Genomic DNA, 19,274 nt, shown 5'->3' on the forward strand with positions numbered 1-19,274 from the left:
AATTTATATCGCAAAAGTTAGTATACAACTGAGAATCCTCGTGGAACTGTGTAAAAAATGCTTGATATTTTTGAACAAAATGGAACTAAATCTGTACTTAAGATCATAAAAAGTATATTAATTGGTTTTAATGGCAGTTATAGTACTTATAGTAACAGGTCCAACGTACACTGGGTCGTAAAATCCACAAAAATTGGTCATCTGCAAATACAACAACTGTAGCGAGAAAATTCCGGGTGTTATGTCCTGTTTATGGATTCTAAAGCCATGAAATGCTCAGAAAAGCTCTAAAGTTCCAATATGGGGTGATCTTGATCGAGTTTCGGCTTGTCCTGTTTGAAAAAACGGGAACTTCTTGAAGGAAACCCATACTTTTGAGGCCGTTGTCCTTTTGAAACGTGTAATAATCCTTAATCCTTACACATAAGGACTTTCCTTTTCAGTTAATTTTCTCACAAGTTATATACCTTTTCACATTCCCACCAAAAACAAATAGTAGGAGAACCTCAAGTTCGGGTGTAAGTTCTACAGTGATACTCCACCACCACAGAAGGATATGATAGCTCATTAAAGATTTTAATACAGAGCTTTCTCTGCTGTTATAACGCATAGATTGTCAACAACGTTCTGAAAAGCTGTGTTCGCTTTACTTAGGACCAAAATACAACTAAATGGATCAGTTAGAAGTAGTTCATTAGACATTAGTAGTACATTAGACACTAGGGATATGGGAAGCATGTTCGATACTGCTAAAAGGCCGGTAGGACAGTTTAACTGTAGGGCTTACAACGGACCTTGAGGTTTTCCTACTATTTACTTTTGGTGGCAATATGAAAAGGGACAACATTTGTGAGAAAATTAACTCAAAAAGACAGTCCTTATGTGTAAGGATTAAGGATTATTACATGTTTCAAAAGGACAATGACCTCAAAAGTATGGGTTTCCTTCAAGAAATTCCCGTTTTTTCAAACAGGACAAGCCGAAACTCGATCAAGATCACCCCATATTGAAACTTTAGAGCTTTTCTGAGCACTTCATGGCTTTAAAATTCATAAACATGACATAACACCCGGAATTTTGTCGCTACAGTTGTTGTATTTGTAGATGACCAATTTTTGTGGATTTTACGACCCAGTGTACGTTGGACTTGTCACTATAAGTACTATAACTGCCATTAAAACCAATTAATATACTCTTTATGATATTAAGTACAGATTTAGCTTCATTTTGTTCAAAAGTATCAAGAATTTTTTACACAGTTCCACGAGGATTCTCCATTGTATACTAACTTTTGCGACATAAATTTTGGTCTTTTTGGGATTCGAACCGTACATTTGCTAATGTATGCAAATATTGCGCACTTTTAATTGTTATTACGGAAGACAACCTTCTTGTCTATCAAATAAAACTGATTGTTTGTCGTTTTCAATAAGTTATAGTGATATTTATCCCTAATACATTTTGGTTTCAACGGTGTATACTAACTTTTGCGACAGACTGTATATTCGTTATTGGTCTGTGGTGCTTCTGAAATACTTACCATAAATAGCTCTTGTAATGACGAACACGTTAATAACAAATTTTATTGGAGGACAGATCCGGTTATCTAAATTTTTGAACCGGATATTCTGATATTAAAACCGATTTTGGAACCGGTTTAAAGTAACCGATTAACCGAATATGTATATCATTAGAAAGCTAATAAAATGGTCAATCAAATGACAGCAAGTAGCTGATTACAACTTTGTCGGTTACGAAGCTTTTCAAAATAAATATTGAACAAAACAAAAAACATTATAGTTTTGGATAAAATGTAGGAAAAAAAATAAGAAATATAACATTTTATAATTTTGCGCTATGGAAAAATGAAAATGATAAGGACAGTTATTGACGTGGTTCAAACTTCTGAGTTATGGCGAAATTAATTCATTCTTGATGAACTTTAAGTGCATGATAAAAAAAAACAACATAACACAAATTCATCTCGCCATAACTCAGAAGTTTGACCTATGACATAACTGCCTTTCCAGATTTGTAATATTATCTTAATCGACTTTCATCGCCATAAAGAACCCAGTTATATTGTACATCAAAATCGGTTAAGAACGCCTTTTTTTGTTGTAATCAGCTACTTGCTGTCATTTGATTGACCATTTTATTAGCTTTCTAATGATATACATATTCGGTTAATCGGTTACTTTAAACCGGTTCCAAAATCGGTTTTAATATCAGAATATCCGGTTCAAAAATTTAGATAACCGGATCTGTCCTCCAATAAAATTTGTTATTAACGTGTTCGTCATTACAAGAGCTATTTATGGTAAGTATTTCAGAAGCACCACAGACCAATAACGAATATACATAAAACAAAACATAGTTTTCTGAACAAAAACCGGGTAAATGTCAAAAAGGACCATGAAAACGGGGAAATATCGATTGGTCATCAATGAGAACCGTACCTAAAATCTTCTGAACAACATTTTTGTGGAATATTTGGATGCTGTAAAATCACGCCTTGTGGTACTTTTACTACGGTTCAAAAAATAAAGGACGAAAAGGACATGCAAGGAATTGAGTTAGAGGGATGAAATAGTCTACAAAAAGATTCACCATTCGATTTGACTGAAGACATGTAATGTCAAAATGAAGCTACAATAAAGCTTCAGAGAGATATAAAGCTATTTGATCACAAATTAAGGGACCAAAATTAAACCATTAATCACGCAATATCTCGGAAACTTGACCTATGGTGAAAACTTCCTTCCGGGTTCTCAGTACACTCACCAAGGGCTTTCATCTCCAAAAGAAATTTTCCACCCACTGACTTTGAGTTCCATTTTGTAGCACAGTGTCGTTTATCGATATTTTCCGAAAAATGTGTACCTTCTCGAGGCCATAACTACCTGAAGGAGCGTTCCAATGCTTTTGCGATGTACTAGAGAGTTCTTTGTTATTGTCTTGGCTACAATTGTTGTCTTTGTGTTGGATCGAAAATCTCAGCGGTTTGGTTGTTATATGCCAAAATATCCAAAAATCCTTGAAAAAAAAAACTTCAAGTCAAAATCCGGGGGCTCGATTTTCACCGTAGACATATGGTCTAGTTGACTTTTTTGCTCAGTACAATCCCAAGAATCAGAATCTCCAGGCGCCCGATAACACTTTTTTCCTTCCATACAAATCGCCCCGGCCTATTATACAGCGATTGTATTTTTTGAAATTTCTTGCACCAATCCATCGATAAGAAACCTTTTTATCGGCCAGGTTTTCATGCAGTATGGAATGTAAGCCGGTGAAAGAAATGTCCAAGGATGCCTCTATCATGGCGATCTTGCATTATCAGTTTACTCACGGCTTCAATGTTTTCTGTCACAACGGCAGTTTTTGGACCACCCTTACTACTTTCATCGCTGAGCAAGCGTCAACTACGATTGAATTCATTAAACCAGTTTTTCAGTAGTCATACGTACAAATTTTTCGGTAAAGTAAATTGAGTTTTTGGGATAGAGCTCTACGTTTTGCACGGCCAATGAGGACGCCCCTTCCAGAATTAGCGGCAAGTGTCACAGACATAACCATTGTCGGTGATGGTCACCTTAGAATTGGCAACGCATCCTGAAGTTCGAAAACGTCCAGTGAACAATGTTTTGTCCTGTGAACAATAATTTTTATTGCAGTTTGTTTTTATTGTCTATGTAAATGTAAAATGTAAATGTAATTGTTAGCAACATTTTTCAAATCTATAAAAGGCCCTTCAGGCGTTGATTCTGTCCTTTTTTGCTGGACAACTAAAACATGTAAGATCATTTTTACAACTTGTAATTTTAATTTTATAAACTTAATTTATTTCTATAGCGAATAAACACCACACATTTTAATATCAAACTTAAGCAACATTGGATTTGTTTTTACTTGGTCGTCGCCTTTGTTTGTATTACTGCCGTTTGATGTTAGATGGTTTGTTCGGGTTGTCAGCCTATAGCAAAAAGGGAGCCTTTTAGTGTCAAAGCCGACATTATTTTACTTGATGACATTCTTTTGATTTGATGCCGGATGAGACACGACATATTTTTATTCGATGTTTGATGAGCCATTGATATCAAACATTGTTAATCGTCATTTTGTCAAGCCGATTTGTGTCAACCAACTGTTTGGTGAGCCAATTTGCATCATCAGCCCCAGAAATTATATTATTCGACGTTTGATGAGCCATTGATATCAAACATTCGTCATTTGTCAAGCCGATTTGTGTTAATAAATTGTTTAAATATGAAATATCTTTTCTTTTGATGTGCCTATTCGTATCTACTACAAGCCGAAGAAGCTGCAGTTACAATCTGTGAAATTGTGTGTGTCAAGCCGTATATGTGATATTCAATAAATACAACAACAATCGTTTGAGGAATCCCCATCAGTTTGTTGTTAAGCCGTTTATGTTATTTGTTTACATTCGCTTATGTCCATTTGATGTCACAAGAGAAGCAACAGAGAAGTAAACGATCGACGCAAGGAAAACCCCCAGTCCGATTCGACGCATATATAACTGAGATGAGTCTCCAACATTCACCGCCTAATACACCAACAAACACTACAAGTGGTGCCCGCTTACAAACAGAAGTAAGCACACCAGCAAGTCAGCCGTCTACAGCAAAGCCAACAACGTCAGCTGCCGGCGAAACAGCGAAACAAAAACAGACAGAAAATTAACCACAATGGACACAACCGAGATGAGAAAAGAAATGCTAAAAATGCAAAAACAAATTCAGCTACAAATGCAACAACAAATGCAAATGCAAACATTGCTTCAAAATCAGATGCTGCAATTGAAGGAAGAAATGGTGAAAACTTTAGCATCGCAGCAACCAAAAACGTCCGTCCAAAACCCTCAGCCACAAACATCACAACAACAAATTCTTGATCAGCCATTGGAGCCACCATTAACGTCACGACAACCAATGTCACAGCCAACACAACAAATCACAACGCCGCCAACACAGGAAATACCGCCGCCGTTGCCTAACATGCCACAGTCAATTATACGCCAACCAGGGCCGACGCACGTAACGCAAGGAATGTCCGTACAATATATGCCAGCACAGGGGCAACCAAATGGTTCCATTAATACTGCAAATACTAATTACAGCAATATGCCTCAAAAGAAAATTTATCCTCTTCCAATATTTTCAGGGTTGCCAGAAGAATGGCCAACTTTTTCCGAGTCTTTTTACAGCACCACAAATGAGTTTATGTACACCGACCTGCACAATATTATGAGGTTAAGAGACGCTTTAAAAGGTAAAGCCCGAGAGACAGTGGAACCATTATTGGGAAGCTCTGCCAATGTGGAAGACATCATGAGCAGCCTAAAAGAGACATTCGGAAGACCAGAGCAACTCATCAAAAGCCAAATTCAAAAGGTCCGGAAAATTCCTCCTTTGGTGAAAGACGATTTGAATGCCCTAGTAAATTTCGCCATTAAAGCCTCAAATATGGCAACATTTTTAAAAAATGCTGGAGGAGAACATCATTTGAATAATCCATCATTATTGAGTGAACTAGTTTCCAAATTACCAATAAATCGACAAATGGAATGGGGTGAAAAATGTCTTTATTTAAATAAATCTCCTTCTATTTTAGATTTCAGCAAATGGTTGGAAACATTACGTCGCGTTGCTAACATCGTCCACGATACCCTCCCATACGCACCACACGTGTCCACTAATCGTCGTCAACCCACACAGCCAAGCCGCAATATTGCATGCGTCGCCGTCAACAATTGTAGTGTGTGCGACGGGGTCTGTACGTCAATTATAAAATGTAAACAATTCACGAATATGCGGACGGACGAAAAGTGGAAGAAAATTAAAGAATTAAAATTATGTTTTTGCTGCCTTAGAAAAGGCCATCGATTAAATCAATGCAGAAACAAGGTGCGCTGCAGTAAAACTAATTGTCAAAAGTTCCATAATGTGTTACTGCATTATGAAATTGGTCCCAACGAAGAAAATGAAAACGCAGGTGGAACAGTTCAACAGCAACCTGAACAAAGAAATTGTCATGTCGTAAGTAATGCTGGTAGCATACTTTTTCAAATATTGCCTGTGAAATTATATGGTAAAGGTAAAATAATTTCCACATATGCCTTTATAGATGACGGGGCAAATGTAACAATGCTGGATATTGGAATTGCCAAAGACCTGGAGCTAAAAGGAAACAAAACACAATTATCCCTACAATGGTTAAATGAGCATTCTGTGACGGAGGATTCCGAAGTAGTGGATCTGAAAATAAGTGGTATGGGGAAAAACGACCGACGATATGTGATGAAAAATATATATACCACTTCAAATTTGTCATTGCCCATTCAATCTTGTAATTTGGAAACATTGGTAACAAATTATAACAATGTTAATGTATCGAAAATAAAATTTGATAATTACAAGAATGTGAAACCAAAATTAATCATTAGTTTACACCATTGTTTTTTGACAGTTCCACTGGATGTGCCCCGCTCGTTGTCTGCCGCTGGACCGATTGTAACCACTACAAGATTGGGTGTTGTTGTTTATGGCCCAACGCCAGGAGAAAAAGTCTCAACTAAAAATCGTGCTCTTCATGCCAGAATGTGTGCTCCTTCAACAGACAGTACAGGAAATTGTTTACAACAAATAAACTGGATGATGCAAAATTATTTTGATGTGGAAACGCTTGGTGTAAAAGTGACTACAGCACAACTATTGTCAGCTGATGATGAAAGAGCTATGGAATTGTTAAAGAAACACACAAGAAAAGTTGGTGAACGCTATGAATGTCGTCTTTTGTGGAAACAAAACGTGCCTCCATTCCCAGATTCATTTGAAATGGCATTGAAACGTTTGTATAGTGTGGAAAATAAAATGGCTCGAGATATTGAATATGGAAGTGCATATTGTGAGAAAATAAATGACTACATATCAAAGGGCTACTGCAGAAAAATTGAAGTGAACGAGTTACCTTTAAATCCAGAACGTGTTTTTTATCTGCCTCATTTTGGTGTTAAAAATGTGAACAAAAAGGGTATTCGAATTGTGTTTGATGCTGCAGCCGAAGTGAAGAATGTGTCATTGAATAAGTGCCTTTTAAGTGGACCAGACATAAACAATTCCTTAATCTCAACAATTTTTAAATTTCGTGAAGCTCCAATAGCCGTTTGTGGGGACATAAAAGAGATGTTCCATCAAGTCAAAATCGCCAAAGAAGATCAAGATTGCCAAAGATTCCTTTGGAGAAATGGAGATAAAAATAAAAGAGTGGAAACTTATGTTATGCAAAGAATGATATTTGGAGCAACTTGTTCGCCAACTATAGCCCAATATGTGAAAAATATGAATGCTAATATGTTTGAGAAAGAGTCACCTCGTGCAGTTGAAGCAATTGTTAATCGCCATTATGTAGACGACTATGTCGACTGTTTCCAAACTGAAGAAGAAGCCGCGAAGGTGGTAAAAGACGTGGTAAGAATTCATAGTGTTGGAGGTTTCGAATTGAGAAATATTATTTCAAATTCCCAGAGGGTTATTCAAGCTTGTGGAGAATCGGCCAGCGGAGTCAACGATAGCGGTGAGTTTTTGAATAAAAATTGTGTTGAAAGGATTTTGGGCATACACTGGTTGCCAAATCCAGATGTTTTCTGCTTCCGCTTGAATTTACATAAAGTTGATAAATCCATTTTAGACTTTTCTAAGATTCCGACCAAACGTCAGATGCTCTCTTTGAATATGTCAATCTATGACCCATTCGGATTTGTTTGCGAATTTATGGTTGCTTCAAAAATATTGATGCAAAAAGTATGGAAGTCGGGTATAGAGTGGGACGAAGAGTTGCCTAGCGATTTATACAGTAATTGGAAGTTATGGTTAGGTGAATTAAATATGTTGGAAGAATTTCGTATTCCAAGATGTTATCTTAAGGATTTTTCAAACAGAAAAGTTGACTTACATATATTCGCAGATGCAAGCGAAGAGGCAATGGCAACGGTAGCGTATTGGCGCGTGGTAAGTGAAGTTGGAATTAATGTTTCTTTTGTAATGGGAAAATCTGCTTGTGCTCCTACAAGATACCATACCATACCCAAGTTAGAACTGCAGGCGGCAGTTATGGGTGTCCGTATGAAAGATTTAATCGTCTCCAATCATGTGAAAAGTATTAATAAAATCTATTTTTGGACAGATTCTCATACGGTGATACGTTGGATTCATTCGGATCACCGTAAATATAAGCAATATGTGGCCAACAGGGTGGCAGAAATCCTCGAGAGCAGTGGGATACATAATTGGAATTGGTGTCCTGGTATTCTCAATCCGGCCGATGAGGCAACAAGAGCCAAATTTCCCGTAAGGTATGAGGTGGACGGACGGTGGAAAAATGGACCAGAATTTTTACGTCTTCCCGAATCACAATGGCCTTCAGCAAATAATATTGAAAATTTTTTGGATGCCAGTGACTCTGAGCTGAGATCAAAACATGTCGTGCTCGTGGCTCGTCAGTGTGATTCGGTGGTTCCAGATATAACTCGATTTTCAAAATATCGTCGATATAGACGCACCATGGCTTGGATGCATCGTTACATACAAAATTTTTGTCGCAAATTCAAAAAGGTTGAACTATTAAAGGGTGAACTTTCGGCAGAAGAAGAAGCATGGGCCGAACAATATTTATGCCGAAATGTACAAATGGAAGTATTTGCTGACGAAATTGCAGATATTGGTCTACATGGTCATGTGAGTAAGGACAGCAAATTGAAGATGTTGAATCCTGTCATCGGTCCAGATAAATTATTGAGGGTATCTGGTCGTATTGAGAATGCTCCATGTCTGCCGAACCATTCCAAAAATCCGATCATCCTTCCGAATCAACACCCTTTCACACGTCTACTTGTTGAATCGTATCATCTCAAATTTTGCCACATAAATAAGTCGACAGTCATCGCTGAAGTTCATTTGAAATTTTGGGTGCCATCTCTCCGTCGTTTACTCAACAGCATACAATCAAGATGTCAAGTTTGCCGAATTCGAAGGTCGAAGCCATGCCAGCCTCAAATGGGTCTTTTGCCAATAGATCGAGTAACGCCATATGTCCGTCCATTCACTTACACTGGCCTGGATTACTTCGGACCAGTGACTGTCACTATTCGACGCCAGAGAGAGAAGAGATGGGTTGCCTTGTTCACCTGCTTAACTGTCCGGGCTATCCACTTGGAGATAGCCGCCGATCTTTCCAGTGATGCCTGTTTATTATGCATAAGGAATTTTATCAATCGTAGAGGTGCGCCTTTGGTAATCCGAAGTGACAACGGCACTAATTTCGTTGGGATCGAGAAGGAGTTAAATGGTGAGAAAGGTTTTATTGACAATAATGTTATGACTTCGTCCCTTTCAGCATTGGGTATCCAATGGAAGTTTAATACTCCTGCAAATCCAAGTGAAGGTGGTGCATGGGAAAGGCTTGTCCAATCTGTCAAGAAGTCACTGAATGCGATGTTAAGAGAACATTCGCCGAGATTCGAGACACTCCAATCGTTTTTAATTGAGGCCGAGAACATGATTAATTCCAGGCCGTTGACTCATTTGGCTGTGAGCCCGGAAGATCCTGATCCATTGACGCCAAACCACTTTTTGCTTGGATGTGCCAACTCCACGCAGACACCAGCACCATTTGAACCCCGTTTGATGTCCCTTCGCAAGCAATGGCGAATTGTAAAGAATTTAAGAAATGGTATGTGGCACCAATGGGTACGAGAATATCTGCCTGATTTAACTCGTCGAACGAAGTGGTGTCTGCCGACTCATCCTCTCAACGTTGGAACCCTTGTTTTTATTTGTGATGCTGACCTCCCCCGATCTCAATGGAAACGTGGTCGAATTGTGGAACTATTCCATGGCAAAGATGGTGTTGCGCGATCCGCCAAAGTCAATACTAGCTCTGGGATTTATAGAAGGCCTATTTCCAAACTTGCCGTTTTGGATGTTGATGAAGATTCTGGTGAAGCCTCCCCCTCTGGGTCAGTTCACGGGGGCGGGGATGTCGGTGATGGTCACCTTAGAATTGGCAACGCATCCTGAAGTTCGAAAACGTCCAGTGAACAATGTTTTGTCCTGTGAACAATAATTTTTATTGCAGTTTGTTTTTATTGTCTATGTAAATGTAAAATGTAAATGTAATTGTTAGCAACATTTTTCAAATCTATAAAAGGCCCTTCAGGCGTTGATTCTGTCCTTTTTTGCTGGACAACTAAAACATGTAAGATCATTTTTACAACTTGTAATTTTAATTTTATAAACTTAATTTATTTCTATAGCGAATAAACACCACACATTTTAATATCAAACTTAAGCAACATTGGATTTGTTTTTACTTGGTCGTCGCCTTTGTTTGTATTACTGCCGTTTGATGTTAGATGGTTTGTTCGGGTTGTCAGCCTATAGCAAAAAGGGAGCCTTTTAGTGTCAAAGCCGACATTATTTTACTTGATGACATTCTTTTAATTTGATGCCGGATGAGACACGACAACCATCGTGTCACCTGGTCTGACAAATGATGTCGTTTCTTTTGGAAGTACAAAGTTTGCCGTAAAATATATTGATTGTTTGGTAGAGAGCGGGAAGGAGAGAGATCCTCTACAATCAATTTCACAAAAACTCAATTTACTTTACGGCAAACCTTTTACCAACGTTTCGGAGTCGAGCCATTTTTGTTTCGACTCCGACTCCGGATTCTACTCCGAGAATAATTTCTAATAGCACTCAATCTGAATAAAATATACACAAGTTTCCAACTTTTTCCTATATGTTGGCCTTTTTCTGAGGTATTCCTTGAAAAGAACATACACAACTACAAAACTTCTACGATTATAATTAAAATACAAGATCACTGAAATTTGAAACTCTGTGTAAGAGGTTCTGAAGTGTGCAAACTTTCGCTCGGGAAGTTTTTAAGTTTGCTTTAGAGTATTGATTGGACCAAAAAAGTTATTGAAATTCATTTTTGATAAATGTAGAAAAAAATTTTTGCCCGGGGTTGGAGCCAAGTAATTTTTTCGACTCAGTCTCCGACTACAGCATAATTTCTCGACTCCAACTGAGACTACTTAACGCTATTGACTACTGACTATAGGATGTTGCTTCATCGCGTAGAAAATTGTGAAAAATGGTTGGGCAAAAATGTTAACAAGTAATTTCCAAAATTTTTATGCAAATTAATTCTTTAAGTCCTGTAAAAAACACAATACGTGGTACGTCAAGCCGTATTGAGTACGCTTATGCTAGAAAATGTTAAGCTTTTCAATGGAAATGGCAACTGACGCCTGGCATTGTTGTCTTGCCCCGAAACTTATGTAGTAGCCCTCGTATGTGTACTCTATTTTCATCCCAAAATATTGGTCACCGTAACTAAAATGCAAATAGTTTTAAGGTGCACGCATACTTTTTTGTGTTGTGAAAATTAAATTTCTTTAATTGTAATAAATAAATTTGTGTAATTATGGCTATTTTGTACCCAAGAAACAAGGAAAATACAGTTAACGACACTTACACTGATTGACTTCCGTATCGTCAATTGCTTTCTGTTGTTTAAACATCGTCAAAATATGTCAGTTACACACCAGAGATCTTCAATGAGCCACAGGCAAAAGCGAGCCACTTAGATACACACATGTGGTTTTAAGTCTCGAGCGCTTTAACAGCGAGTATGTTTTCCACTCGTGTATTTTTACCACACAACAAAAACCAATTGGTGATTTTACGACCGATGCTTGAGCATTAGAGTGTGGAATGAGTGTAAATCCAATTTTGACTTGTGTGTAAAACTCACAAGTGCTCTCTTGATAGTTGGTGAGTGGCACAACGTACATACTCACGAAGAATATGGGTGATATCATATCACTGATATGTATGATGATTGTCTTTTGGGTGACTTTGTATGTTGTGTGTTCTTGTGTGTGCTTTTGTTTTGTTTGTAAAATTGTGTGTGCTTTTGTTAATACCTTACAACAGGGCATTTTGTTAGAAAATGAAAATGCAATGTTTTTATACCCTCCACCATAGTATGGAGTGTATATTAAGTTTGTTTTTCCGTTTGTAACGCATTGAAAGTCCCATTTGCGACCCTATAAAGGAGATATATTCTTGATCAGGGTAAAATTCTGAGTCGATCTGTGCACGTCCGTCCGTCTGTGGTAATCACTCTAGCATCCACAAAAATGGAGATAGGACGCTGAAATTTTGGGAAAATGCGTCTTTTGTTTGCAGGTCAAGTTCGATGATGGGCTATATCGGTCCATGTTTTGGTTAGCCCCCATATAACAATTTTCACTTCCAAACAATTTTCCATTTTATTACTTTTTATTTTTCAATGCTCTACACTGATTCTAATGCACGACTGAAGATGATCAATGATTCAAATTAGCTACCCAAGATAAAAACACAAAATAACGGTAAAACTTCGTAGCGAAGAACAAAAAACTGTGTAAAACAAACTTGCTATCACAAGTGATAGAGCCACATGAGCCAATTATGCCTCTCACTCTCTCTCACACACACAGAGCACAAAACAATCGACTGAGTGACAAGTGTTACTAAAAAAACGCTTGATGTGCAATGAATAAGAAGGTAAGGGATGAAATGTTATCGAGTGGGCAAAACGACATAGCAAAGTATAACCGAATGTCTATGAGTATGTATTTTAAAAGAACTTGTTTTTTGAGTGACAATCAATACGTAGGCATATTTTTTAGCAAGTGGCTCGTGAGTGGCAAATTGCATTTCTCTGTTACACACTCATACATTGTTCCTCGAAAATGCAACTAAATGTATCAGAAAAAAATGATGCATGTTTGCTTTTTACCTGCATTAAAAATGTATATTTTTGACGTTTTGAAACACATAGCTTCGCAGTTGTTAAATACAACGGCGTTAAGAAACATAATACTTCGCATATTTTCAGACATTTGTAAAGCAACTGACGATACGAAAGTCAGCCCCTCTTGTGATCACTAGACAGCGGAATCCTGTGCAAATGCATATATGGTTAGGATGGTCCTAGAGAAAATCTGATTAGACAGAAACTCGTTTTATTACAAAACAAAACGAATTAGGCCCAGAAATTTTTGCATATTTTGCATATTCTGCATATCGTGCATATTTTGACATATTTGTACATATCTGCATAAAATGAGCATATGCAAAACCATATGCAAAAATATATTCAAGGATTTGTGGTCTAAATATCCCACCGAAATGGCTGAAATTTGGTATTAAGTCTTCGTTAGGGGTATGCAACTTTACAACTGAAATCTGTCCGCATAGGTCTCTTAGAACGGTACCTACCGATATTCGGTATTTTGAAAGTTGTAGCCTCAATATCCCACCGAAATGACTGAAAATTGGTATTTAGTCTTCGTTGGGGGTATAAAACACTCCACTTGAAATTTGTCGGCATAGGTCGACGTCTTCATATAGCCACCATAGAACGGTACCTCCCAATTTCCGAAATTTTGAAGGATGTGACCTCAATATCCCACCGAAATGACTGAAATTTGGTATTTAGTGTTCGTTGGGGTATAAAACTTCCCACTTGAAATTCCTTGGTATAGGTTCACGTCTTCATATAGCCCCCATAGAACGGTACCTCGGGATTTCTGGTATTTTGAAGGTTGTGGCCTCATTATTCCTCCGAAATGACCGAAATTTGGTATTAAGTCTTCCTTGGAGGTATAAAACTTTCCACCTGAAATTTCTCGATAAAGGTCCACGCCTTCATATAGCCCCCATAGAACGGTACCTCCGGATTTCAGGTATTTTGAAGGTTGTGCCCTCAATATGTCTCCGAAATGGCTGAAATTTGGTATTAAGTCTTCGTTGGGGGTATAAAACTTTCCACCTGAAATTTATCGGTATAGGTCCACGTCTTCATATAGCCCCCATAGAACGGTACCTCCCGATTTTCGGTATTTTGAAGGTTGTAGCCTCAATATCCCTCCGAAATGGCTGAAATTTAGAATTAAGTCTTCCTTGGGGGTAGAAAAACTTTCCACCTAAAATTTGTCGGTTTAGGTTCAGGCCTTCATATAGCCTCCATAGAGCGATACCTCCCGATTTTCGGTATTTTGAAGGTTGTGGCTATGATTATACATTTCTCTATTTTATTGACTTGTCTGAAGAGAATTTTAAACAAAAAAATTGTACACACAAACATTTTTGTACCTATTATTGAAATATTTGTTGCATATAATATGTAAAATGCATAAATTTTGCATATGCAAAAATGTATGCATTTTGCGTATGTCATATGTTTCGATTGCAATGTAATCAGAAGCCAAAAATATGCCCAGTCTCAAAATTTGACATGAATCGGACCAAAAATAAGGGATGCATAAAATTCCGCTGAAATACGACGACGGAAAAATAAACACATTTCAAATCTACCATTGATTCTTTGATTTTAATACGAAACTGTACATTTAATATATATTTGTAACTAAACCGTTGTTATTTTATAGTTTATGGTTCATTGGAGCCATCAAACTTTTGTAATTTGTAAATGATCTGATATGTTGATTGTCTATAAATAGACAGATTGCAGATAAAATTAATAAGAAAGATTATAGTCAGGACTCATTGTATAATGCTTTCTTATTTTAATCCTTCGAATTTAGTTAGTCTCCTAGAGGCTGCAGGCTTTGCGTAATTAACAATAATTAATACTGTTATTTCTAATTTTAAATATATTTTTTTTAAATTTTTAAATAAATTTTGTTGTATATTTCTCATGGCTTGCAACATAGAGTTGTTTGTAAAGGTGGTTTTTACGGTGTAGTTGAATATATTTTTTGTGAAGTGTTTGTGAATGGAAATGTGATTTTTGTTGGAGTAGTGTAGTGTATCATGGTGATATTGCAAGAAAGTGTTATTATTATGGGTGACTTAAATAATAACATGTTTGACATGTCGCGAAGTTCAGGTTTGAGAAGTGTTTGTAATAGACTAAATTTGTCGGTTGTGCACAATTCGCATTTTGATGTCGCGCATGGATCTACGTCATTGCTAGATTGTTTTTTGTTGTCACATTTAAATCTATTGGCATGTTCGAATCAGTTTTGGTGTCCAGGTATTTCGGTCCCTTAATGTATCTAGTCGTTGTGTAAATCCGTTCTGTGAATTTGCTGACTATACTTGTGTTGATCTCGTGGCACTTGTTGATTCTGTGTCATTGTATAATTTCGATGGTGTGTATGCTTCAGCAAATGTTGATTCTCAGGTTGATTTTCTGAACCGTGGTCTGCAATTTGTGCATAATGTTGTCAAAGGCGTTATTGCAAAATTGATAGTGATGACTGGTTCAAGTCTCCTGAGGTACGTTATCATTTGTCACTCAGGGACTTAGCTTACAAAGCGTATCTTCGTGACAAAAATGTAGAGAATTGGAAGGTATTTTGCCGACGTCGCAACAGAGCGAAAAAAGTAATTAGAACGCTAAAAGTTATTGTACATAAAGAAATGTTTAGTAATAAGTCCACAAAAGAAATTTGGTCGATTTTAAATAAGAATGGTCTGAGTGATGATGATAGTGAAGTCGAAAATATTGATGTTGAAAGATTAAATTGTGATTTTATGGCTAATCAATCTGTTGATGAATTTGATGTATCTTGTGTTCCATTGGGTGTCGATGATGGGTTTTCGTTTCGTGCTGTTGAATTTGTTGATGTGGTAGATGCATTTAGTAAAATTAAGTCCAATGCTGTTGGATATGATGGTTTCTGTTTGAAGTATTTAAAACTCGTTTTTCCGTATATTGGTCAGTATTTGTTGCATGTTGTTCATACGTTGCTGACAACATCTATGTACCCTGAGGTTTGGAAGATAGCGAGAATAGTGCCGATTCACAGGAGTGTTGATTCCAGAGAGTATAGGCCAATCTCTATAATGCCCATACTTTCCAAGATGGTAGAACATTTAATGAAGGACCAAATGCTTCACCATATTAATAGGCTATCTTTATTGCATGATAGTCAATATGGGTTTAGGCAAAATCCTAGCACAACATCACTTCTGGTTGGGCTAACTGACTGAAAGACTGTTAGTGGAGGTGGTTGTTGTGTGCTATTGTCCTTGGATATTCAAAAAGCCTTTGACAAAATTAACCATGCAATTTTGATTAGCAAATTACATTGTTATTTCAATTTTTCAACATCGGCTTGTAAGTTGATATTTTCTTATCTGTCTATGAGAAAGCAGTATGTTAGTTGTAAAAACTGCATTTCGACTATGCTTCCTGTGAGTAGTGGTGTACCTCAAGGCTCTGTGCTTGGTCCTCTTCTATTTGTTATGTATGTTAATGATTTGTTTAGCGTTATTAATAGTAGGAATTGCGTGTCATTTGATTTTGCAGATGATATCCAAATTTTGTTTCATGGAGAATATGTTTTTATTGATGTCCTGCAATCTTCAATTGATTTCAATGTTAATGTATTAGTCTCGTGGTTAAACAGTAATCGTCTCTCAATCAATACTAATAAATCTAAAGCTATGTTCTTTGGCAATGTACAGCCTGACTCAAAAAATGTTTCTGGTTTTTAAGCTCGTTGAGGTGTCTTGGTTTGTTGCTTGATAGTGGTTTGTTGCATGTGAATTCTTTATTATCCAAGGTTAACTTTATATTAAGAAAGTTATATTCTATGGATTTATGTCTACCTAGGACTATAAGAATGCAATTAGCACATGCGCTTATAATGCCTCACTTTTTATATGGTATTGAAGTATTTGGGGGTAGTTGCGGTTTGGTAATGCGTAAGTTGCGACTTCTTTTTAATAGAGTAATGCGTTATGTGTTTTGTGTTCATCGTCGTGAGCCTATTTCTCCTTATGTCAAAGAATTTCTTGGTTGTTCTTTTGTTGAATTTGTCGGTATAAGATCTATTTTGTTCTTTTATAAAGTAGTTAAAAAGCAAACTCCTTTTTCTGTGTTAGAGCTGTTTACTTTTAGTAGATCAGTGAGAAATACTCAGTTGAGTATACCACGTCTCACTCCTATATCAATAGCTCATTAAAATGTTATAAGGGACATTTGTTTCAATATGTCAAAGATCATGGATTTTAAATTTCGTTTTTTTTTTTGTTCTGACAAATTGTTGTGTTTCATAACTTTAATTTTTAAGAATATTTTTTCTAATGTGATATATGATTACAATTTTTATTTTTACATTTACATAATTTAATATATTAGTTTTAAGTTTTTGGAGTAGTAATTTTATTGTTGTGCTTGGAAATGTTTTGGCGCTATTGGCTAGGTGCCGTGCTTTTTTATAAATTAAATTATATATAAGATAAACTAAGATATATTGTTAGATATAAGCAAATTGAGAGTAGTTAATGTATAGAAGTTTTTTGGGACCGCTCATGGCCATATGGGCTAGGTTACTGTATTTGTTCAAATAAATTAAAATTAAATTAAAAAAATTAAATTTATAAAACAAGACAGCCTTGTGGCATACGGGACTTTATTAAGAAAACTTTAATTTTGTAAACATACATGGGCCTAATTACGACATTCGATTCGATCAAGTCGTTGCTCGTGAATGAAAAATCGAACTATGAAAGCCTATTCGCGCCACCAACCGTAAATTTACTAAGTCGGAGTTTAGACCAGGGTTTCGGAGTCGGAGTCGAGCAATTTTGCTAGAGTCGGAGTCCGAGTCGAAAAAAATAACTCGACTCCGACTCCGGGCAATTTTTTTCTACATTATAGAAATATAACACTAAATTCGGCAAACCAAATTTTTTTTCAAAAAACATTATTTATTTGAAAAGAAATCTATAAGAAACATATAAGCGAACCGTAGTTAGAGGACGATTCACAGGATATTTACTAAACTTTGAAGTCTAGACATTTTCATCATAATTTTGATTACAAAATTCATGTGGAGAATATTTTTTGGTCCAATTAATCCTTTAATTTTTTGCAAGCAAAAGTAAAGTTCTATAACAATCGAGTTATAATTGAACATTTTACGTCTTCTATATAAGTCCTACAAGTCTTCTGTCTGTATAAGTCCTACTGGTCTTCTTACAAAGGTCTACTGGTTTTTTTATCTATTAAAGAACCTCTTGGACTCCGTCGAAAGACATTGATTATCTTCGGATATTCTACTGATTACACTGTGACACCAAATGGAAGTCAAGGTCTAGGGGTGAAAAATTCCCTTTGGGAATGAAAGCCAACATTGAGTATAATAAGTAACCCAAAGGAACCCATAGCTAATATTTCTGAGTTATGACGTAAAGATTTTTTGATTGGCCCCTAATAACGCCTGAAAAATACTTTATAGCTTTGTTTGTTTCATTATATTGAGATGACATGTGTTCAATTAAATAGAATGAGAAATCTTTTTCTAGAATATTTTGACCTTATAGCTCAGTTCCTTCCATGTCCGTTTTGTGCTTGAACTGAAAAAGAAAAACAAGACGGGATTTTCTACATGAAAAAATTCTACAAAAATGTTACTCCGAGAATTTTATGTAGGTTCCAAAAAAATCGATATTGCACGTTTTCATTGTCCTTTATCAGTTTTACCCGTTCCTTTCTCAAAAAATCCGTATGTTTAAGTATGTATTTCGTACATTTCGTTTAAGTTATTACCTATATATGAAATACGGATGGTGTTTTTACAACCTCATATTCCTGTATCATATAGCGCTTTTACATAAGATTAGATAAAACTTTATCATAAGATGATTCCTTAAAAATCTAGTAAGGACATCAAAATCTAGAAACTCGTCGATCGAGTATATTTTTTTTGTCAGCTTTATGATCAAAAACGTCAGTTTTTTAAACCAGAAATTTAAATTGTGGCTTTTTCTGTCCACCATTTTAGTAAAATCTAAAACTCGTTGCAAAATGGATCGATAAGGGACTTCATTTGTATGTCCTTGATAAGCCCACAAAATATATAACAAACGGTTTATTAGTTTTTGAGCTAGAGTTGGCACCACAAAACGCTTTTATAAAAACATTTTTTCGTAGACGGCGATTTGTCAAAGAAACTTCGCATATATTTTTCAACAAAAAAATCAGAAAGCATATTAAGTTATACTCTTTCAAATGAAAAAAATCTCCCAAAAAAGTTTTGTTGTTGTTGTTGTAGCAGGTAGGCTGCAACCGTATGTTTTTCCCTGTAGATGGAATGTAAAATCTCAATTAGATATGATTGTGTGCTGGTGTGTTATGTGTGGAGTGGGTGTGTATTG

At 36.3% G+C, this 19,274-nt stretch overlaps 2 protein-coding genes across 7 annotated transcripts in view; one reads left to right on the forward strand and one right to left on the reverse strand.

Annotated features, from left to right (window-relative positions):
* Nucleotides 1-19,274, reverse strand: part of schlank (ceramide synthase schlank) — a 157,525-nt gene that overhangs the window by 25,344 nt on the left and 112,907 nt on the right. The window lies entirely within an intron of this gene.
* Nucleotides 3,582-10,368, forward strand: LOC141399865 (uncharacterized). Of its 6 annotated transcripts, XM_073979198.1 has the most exons (4): nt 3,582-6,059; nt 6,148-7,596; nt 7,711-8,030; nt 8,206-10,368. In XM_073979198.1, exons 2-4 carry the CDS (start codon nt 6,168-6,170, stop codon nt 8,218-8,220), a joined length of 1,764 nt encoding a protein of 587 aa, XP_073835299.1. In that variant the 5' UTR covers nt 3,582-6,059; nt 6,148-6,167; the 3' UTR covers nt 8,221-10,368. The 6 variants fall into 6 exon arrangements, 5 of the variants coding, with proteins under 5 accessions (XP_073835299.1, XP_073835298.1, XP_073835297.1 ...); XR_012412002.1 differs by having other exon boundaries at nt 6,148-10,275; nt 10,334-10,368; XM_073979197.1 differs by having other exon boundaries at nt 7,711-10,368.

Source organism: Musca autumnalis, unplaced genomic scaffold (assembly GCF_047663935.1).
Source record: "Musca autumnalis isolate F117 unplaced genomic scaffold, ASM4766393v1 scaffold_3, whole genome shotgun sequence".
Taxonomy (NCBI): Eukaryota; Metazoa; Arthropoda; class Insecta; order Diptera; family Muscidae; genus Musca; species Musca autumnalis.

What these genes read in the sequence shown, in the direction of transcription:
- LOC141399865 (XM_073979195.1), top strand. Translation starts at nt 6,168, where the DNA reads ATGCTGGATATTGGAATTGCCAAAGACCTGGAGCTAAAAGGAAACAAA.